This window comes from Cetorhinus maximus, chromosome 6, assembly GCF_964194155.1.
Source record: "Cetorhinus maximus chromosome 6, sCetMax3.hap1.1, whole genome shotgun sequence".
Lineage (NCBI taxonomy): Eukaryota > Metazoa > Chordata > Chondrichthyes > Lamniformes > Cetorhinidae > Cetorhinus > Cetorhinus maximus.
Genome location: NC_135884.1, coordinates 143,116,164 through 143,123,756, shown reverse-complemented (window position 1 = coordinate 143,123,756; position 7,593 = coordinate 143,116,164). Strand labels below are relative to the sequence as shown.

The following is a 7,593-nucleotide window of genomic DNA, read 5'->3' as shown; positions in this document are numbered from 1 at the left end:
TTGAGAGTGTGACTTTAAAAAAATACCAAGGCAAAAGCATATTTTAGTTAAAAACGGTGAATACTTTTTCTCTCTCCAAAGCGGTGACACGTTGTTAAACCATTGAGAATGCGTTTTTTTTTAATGAAGAACAGGAATGCATGTTTTTCTTCTGTTCTCAGGTGTTGGCAGCATGGGGAGGAGGGTCTGGCCAGGTGAGACATTGCTGGCGGGTGAGTGGGTTGGGGTGGGGGGAAAGAGAAGTGTTATCTTCCCTCTCATCTGGTTACTTGTCCTCTTCCTTCCCGCACGTGGGGCCGGCCGTGTTAGTTTTGTTAGGCGCTGCGGGATTGGATGGGGCGTTTCGTTACTTCCTCCTGTTACAGTGTAGCCACAGAGAGAGAGAGAGAGAGACGCTAGCGGCGGATTCTGCGCATTAACCCAGTCCCCTGTATATGTGTGTGTGTATGTGAATGTGTGTATGTGTGTGTCAGCCTGCAAAGGAACACTGAGACAACCCGGCCGCCAAAACAACAGCAGCAGCAAGCAACACCACCAGAAGCAGCAGCAGTAGCAAGCAAACAGCGACCACGTCTAAAAGCGGGATGGCTTCAGGAGATCTGTACGAGGTACTGCCCTTAATATTTTTTTATATATCTATATATATATATATAGCTGATCGCCCTCCCTCTCCCCACCAAACCTCCCCCGTCTCCAACTAGATACAACACGAGGGGGAAGCGTTAGAAAGTAGCCGAAGCTCCTCCGAGGCTTGCTTGATTGCTTGCATTTTTTTTTCCCTCTTCTCTCTCTCTCTCTCGCCCTCTCTCTCTTGCACACAGGGAGGAAAAGAATTGAGAAGCTGTGGGATGGGAGCGCTGTCGCTCTGCTTTCTCTTTGAATGCTTAAATGCATTGCTTGATGATAGGCCTTGGGAAAAAAAAAATAAGAGAGTTAGCGGTTGCATCTGAGGGGGGCCAGATAGGTGCAGCAGTACAATGACCAGAGCCTAGAGGGGAGAGAAGAGGAGGAGGAGAGGAGGGGGGGTGGGGGAGAACTCCAGGTTGGCGAGGTGGTAGGAAGAACGGGTGCAGCATGAAGTGTGTACGCACTAATTTAATGACAGGACGGCTGACGACTTTTCTGTCCGCATCAATGTGCAGGAAGCTCAGAGTGGATGGAGTTTCAAATCTCATTATCACTCTTTATTTTGCACTGTTTCCCCCCCCCTTCTCTCTCTCTCTCTGTAGCCTTTAGCCCTGTGCAATCCACTTTATGTGTGTGTACACACATATATATATATATATATATATATATTAGCCTCCCCCTGCATTACGCTGGCTGGAAGAATTGGGTTTTAACAACGTGCCGTAAGGTGGCTCCTTGTGGGGTGGCAGTTGTACTTTTATTGATGCACACATTTTTTTTTTAATAAGTGTTGTAAAGCACATTTAGCAGCTCGTACGATGTGTTGGCTACTGATGTCTCAGCAAAGTCTGCCACCACAGTTTTATAATTAATATCCTAGCTTGGGAGAGTAATGTGAATTTACTTCTCGCTGTTGCATTTTAAAGTGCTGTGTGTATTTTTTTTAAAAAAAAAGATAGTGCTGCCTATTAGTCATAGGTCAAGTAATATTTCCCCCTATCGCAGTGTCAAGTGTTGGATGATGCATGTGCAGAATATATGGGACGGGTTAATTTTTTGATGGGGGGGGGGGGGACTTTAATATCTAATGAACTAAATATTAATGTAAAAAATATCATACAATTTTTTGGTAGGAGACAAGACACGCGTCAGAAAGGGACTGCCTGATGATTACTTCCTGGGGTAATTTTGCAAGTGGCTTAAAATAGCCACTCATACAAACTGAGTGACCAATCGTGCCGGCCGCCAGTTATCGTTTCTGATCGTTGATATGTCCCCGCTTTGGTTATTGAAGAGTTGCAGCTCATCAGATTGTATAAAGGCTTTTTTTTTGCTCTGAGACGGAAGGAGAGGGGGCGGTGTGACCCGCCTCTGTTGAAAAAATGCAATGGAAATGTACCAGGCGGGCGCCATATGACAAGGCACCAATGGAAAGTAACATGTTTTTGGTCGACCTTGCATGTGGGTCAAGAGCTGGCTGGTCAAAGGCACGGTTACCATGTCCATGAGTTGTAAAATCAGACCGTGGTTCCCTGAAACCCTTAATGACTGGCGCACTAGCGATTGGGGTTGGTTGGATGCTCTTTACGGGGGAATTGAATATTGGTAAGGGTCTTTGTTCACGGTGGGCGATGCAGGATAATAAACCCATTATGGTTATGTGAGTAATTGTCCAACTCAACCGTGCGAGGGTTGATCTCCAGAGATTGTCTCCAATCTAAAATGGTGCAAATCAGTTGGAAGACACTTAAGATTTACAACCCGAGTTGAATCATTGAAATCAAAGAGTTTGATTTGTGCATTATTATTTTTACATCAGCTTGTGACTCGTAGTGTAAAACTTGCGTTGAATGTTGCATTTGCATGGAGTTCGACGTCCCCTGTCTTGCCCCAAGGGTACTTGTGAGCGTTTGGCTCCTTCTGACCGAGGGGACTACAAATTGGAGACGGCGATGTACTTTTTTTGTGTGTGCAGTATCTCGGATCTGCTCAACTGAATTAAATGCAGTTTGTTTGCACCGGGTAATTGCTGTAAAATACCCCGTGACACCTACGAAGCGGCATCCCCCTTCCAACGTCTTTCCCAACTGCATGCACTTAGCCGAAGTGGAGAGGTGCGAATGCCTACAGTGGCTGTATAAACGTTTACATTAGGGACGCTGCTTCTCAGGGACAAGACCTGAAAGGCCACACCAGACTGTTGGAAATGGGGAGATTGGTGGTTGGACTATATAACCCGGAGTAAAATTGGGAGCAGCTAAAACTGGAACTGCATTATTGGATGCCAGAGTGTGTTGGGTTTCCTATCTGGCTTTTTAAAGAAAAATACATGGAAAGATTATGCACAGGAATGAAAAAGAAGCCCAGGACAAATTTGAAAAGAAGCAAAAAAAAAGCAGGTGAAATGGGAGTGGAGAAAAGTTGATGAGGCAGAAATGAAACCCAATTTCTATTAAACCCAAATAATAGAATTTTTGAAAAATCAGAATCACATTTTTTATGTTAAAATATGCAGAGAATCATGCTTTTTTTTTGGAAATAGTCAAATATTTGACCAAGTAATATTGCCCCAGTGTTTTATGAGGCTAAATCGTGTAACCAACTGTTAAAGAGTTTGTGCAACTTAAAAATGGCCTTTCAATGATATTGGTCTGTTTTCAAACAATGCCTCATCAGCTGTAAATGCAGACTGAAACTTAGAAGGAAAGTGGTCTGTGTGTTTCTTTTTTATCAAAGATGCTCAGGTAAGAAGCTCAAGTCATTTCAAAAGCAGATTGTATGATCTGTAACTCGGCAAGTGACAGCTCTTTGATATTTCAGCTCTGCTTGAGAATACTTGGACTCCAGTTCTAAACCCAGGTGCTGAGGTATTGTATTCATTTGAAATGGATGTGTGAGATTTTTAATGGAGATGCAAACATGATCTTGACCGGCAGGAAGAGATCAGAGGGTCCATCAAGTCTGGCCCACACTATGATGCCTTGAGCATTGAGACTGAACCCTTCCTCTTCCAGCTGTGTAACTTAAAAAAAAACCAGAAGAAACCCAGGGCCAGTAAGGGGAAAAGCTAGTTTTGAAAATTCTTCTGCAACCTTCTCAAGCCATTGAAACCAGCCCAGGCCCAACTGCTTTCTCTTTGCCTCCTGATGTGAACTCTGCCCCCGTCAAGTACTGTTCCAACTCCCCTTGAAGATATGCAGAGAGTTGGTAGTGTATTCCAGAGACCCTGGGAAAGGAAGGACTGCCTAACATCCAGTCTATCCCTAGTCTTGTTTAGTTTAAACTCATGTCACCATCGTCCTCCCCAAACTGTTATACTGCAGTGTGTATTGTGCTAGTCAATTAGCTCAGATTGTGCTGGTTCATGTATTTTATGTCTATAAGTGCCATGGGACTCCAGAGGGGATCCATTGTTTCAGAACAATGTTAACACATGGAATAATACCATTGAGTATGGTGTATGTTTTAATGGAGTAATTTTAGGTGGAAACCTGGTTTATGGTGGAATATTTCTTGTGGTAACTAACATGGCAGACATCGAGTTGTTTTGCTACGTTACAATACCAAATAGAATTTAAATGGACCAGGAACTCAGATTAGCAATATTTCTGATAGCAATGAAAATGGAACTGCTTGCTTTTTCTAAATAAAGTTATAAAGGTGGCTGACGTGTACTTGTGGGTTAATTATGTCTCTTGACTCTGAATTTTCTTTACAAAAGGCTGGTTGTAAACTTAGTGTGATGGTCCTTACTGAAAATACAACACCAGTGGTGATTTCTTGAAGCTGTGTCTTCTCTTCATTGCATAGCCTCACAGAAGGCAAACATTTCTTCCACTGCTTTTACCTGCAGCAGATCATGCAATGAGATGTTCCCATAATCAGGATCCCCTTTTTAAATATGTAGTCAGGTTGTTAGCCTCACCAGAATATAGCGGCTGTATTTCTGGTTTCTTATTAAGTGATGTTTAATGAAATGTAGCCAAAAACTCTTGCTCATGCAGGATGTATACCTCATTATACTTTTGACAGCAGCACGTGAATGGAAGATGGGCTAAGAAATGGATTATTATAAGCAGTGAAAAAACAAGCATAAATGCATATATGATTAACCTAAAGGTTTTTGAGTACAGATATTTGATTGGCTAATGATTTCTAATTGTTTATACCTACCGTACAAACAGCAGCCACAATGCATTGTTCAGTGCTATTGCCTTTGTTCGACTATCTTTGGACCTATTGCATCATTTCATTAAAGAGTAGGCAATTGTCAATAATTTCTTGTTAATAGCACAAAGTCTGAAACAGTGCCGTGGGAAATCAGTTGTACTGACATATACTGTACCTTCCGATAGGGTACCTATAGTGTGCATCGAGCCTGGTTGCTGTTTAGTTCTGGAACATAATACTGTAATTTACTTGATTTGCTGATCTGAATAAAATAGTACACATAAAAATAACTAAAATTTGACTGCAGTGCTTATGCTTCTCTACTTCATTCTTGAAATTTACATCAATGAACACCATGAAGTGTTGCTGCTAAATTTGGAACATCCTCAAACAATTCAGAACAACTCCACAGGACACAGCAATTACAATCTCAAATCCAGACCGGCAGCAAGCGTATTGAAGATAATTTCCTCCATGAATTGTATTTGTTGATGTTTGATCTAATGGAACAGCCAAAAGAATTTGCACTGGGCAAACGCTAGGTTTTCTCTGGCCTGGTGAATGCTACCGTAGCCCTGGCTTAGCAAATGGAGAGTAACACTGCATTTAGAGAACCTGGGGGACAAAATACCAGGAGACGTTGTTGGCTTGAAGCTTTGCAAGATGGAGAAGAGATGTGCAAAAATCTTCCTCGCTGGTATTCATGAATATTCTGGATTGATGTTGGGAGTATAGCCACAGCGACTCTCTGTGGCCCTGGCTTAAACCTGTGCCACTTCTCCAGTCCTGCTTCAGTTATAATGTTGTGCTTGGGCTCAGATCTTTGGCATCTTTCTCATGTCTTGGCTAGAACACGTCCTGCAGGTCTGGAGCAACTTCAGCCAATCCACTGGCTTGTTTGGCTTTGGCATGTACTGAATCTTAACAACAAATGACAGGCTATTCTTTATATCTAGGCAAACAGGGTGGCAGTAGTGCACGTGGAACAGGATCCTGTAGCTTCCTACACGTTTTCTTGCACATTCCTACTCAGCTGCCAGCTTTTCTAGCCAGCTGTGTCACCTGCTTGCTTTAAAGTAACTTGAATATAAACACTGAGCTAAGGAGTTGGATGTTTGTAACCAAAAAATACCTTCATACCACTTAGAAACCTGAATTTACGACCTTATCATCAATCTTTCACAACAGAGTTTAGTCATCTTAGCTACTGAAGGTGACATCCCACTAATTAAAAAAGCAAAATAGTCCGGATGCTGGAAATCTGAATTATTTTAGATCTCCGCCCCACTCCCACTCTGACTGCTCTGTTCTTGGCCTCCTGCACTGTCCTAATGAAGCTCAACAACAGCTTGAAGAACAGTGCCTCATCGTTTTGAGTAGGCACTTTACAGCCTTCAGGACTCAACATTGAATTCAACAATTTCAGATCATAACTGCTTCAATTTATTTCAGACCAGCAGCTTTTTGTTTATTCACTCATGGAATCTGGGTGTCACTGGCAAGACTATTTAATCCATATCCCTAATTACCCTTGAAAAGGTGGTGGTGAGCTGCCTTCTTGAATGCAACTGGGTGGGTTGCCAGGCAAACCTGGTTAAGAATCAACGGCATTGCCTCTGGCAATGATATCCTCTTAGGATCGAGAATGACTCGCTTCCACTTTGGTTCGATGGGCTCCAAGATGGCTGTTAAGCCTAATGCAAGATCTGCAGACTGCCGTGTGTGGGCAGGTGGTGCTTGAAGGGTTGGGTAGATGGGTTGTTTGAAGGTTTGGGCGCTCCCTCTGCTGCCCTGGCCTCACCTCTGCAAGTCTCTTGATGTATTCTGCGCCTTCCTGGATGAGCTTTCTCCATCTTAGTCAGTCACGAGCCAGGATCTCCCATGAATCATCAGGGGTGTTTGATCTCCTCAGGATGCTTTGAGGTGATCCCTAAAGAGCAGTTGCTTCAGGAGTCTGGTGTCAAACATACAAACTACATGTCCCAGCTCAGCAGAGCAGGTTTTGAGTGATTAGTGTCTCGATGCTGGGAAAGTTGGAGAGGATGCTGCTGTTGGACTGCCTTTTTGGCCACCTAATTTGGAGGATCTTGCGAAGGCACCACTGGTGGTATTTCTCCAGTGCTTTGAGGTACCTGCTATAGGTTGTTCAAATCTCCAAAGCATATAGGAGCTGCCCAGTAAAACCATCACCTTAGTCTCGGGTTGAAATGCCAGTCCTCAAATGCTCTTTTTTTCAGTCGGCCAAAGGCTCAACTGGGCATTGGAGGTGATGTTGAATTTCGTGGTCTGTGTCTGCTTTCATCGAGAGAAGACTCCCCAGATATGGAAAGTGGTCTACATTTTTAAGGATCTCGCTATCGATCTTAATTTTGAGGAGGTTTTGTGCTGTGGGAGCTGTTGGAAGAGGACCTTTGTTTTCTGGGTGTTTAGTGTTTGGCTTCAAACTCCTGGACTCCCCTTGATATCAAGAAAATGTTTTCTGCTTTAGACTACACTGGATTCTGCCGTATGTCATTTATAGCTGCCCTAGACATAGGAACGTAAGTAAGCATTTAGTCCTGGAGCCTCATCTGCCACCATTTAGTGAGATGATGGTTGACCTGTGACCTAACCTCCATACCTGCCTCTGCCCCACATAATGCCTTTTGCTAACAAAAATCTATCAATCTCAGATTTAAAATGAGCAATTTATGTAGGATCATCTGCCATTTGTGAAAAGAGTTCCAAGCTTACAACACCCTTTGCGTATAGAAGTGTTTTCTATCTTCACTCCCAAAAAGTCTGACTCTAACCTTT

General features: G+C 43.1%; 1 protein-coding gene across 1 annotated transcript in view; it reads left to right on the top strand.

Moving 5' to 3' along the window:
* Window positions 1-380: 380 nt before the first annotated feature.
* The window catches only part of LOC144682213 (chromodomain Y-like protein 2), a 138,748-nt gene continuing 131,535 nt past the window's right edge, over window positions 381-7,593 (top strand). The window contains exon 1 of the mRNA XM_078544623.1: window positions 381-608. Coding sequence (XP_078400749.1) covers window positions 585-608 — 24 coding nt within the window. The 5' untranslated portion in view covers window positions 381-584. The remainder of the gene's footprint in view (window positions 609-7,593) is intronic.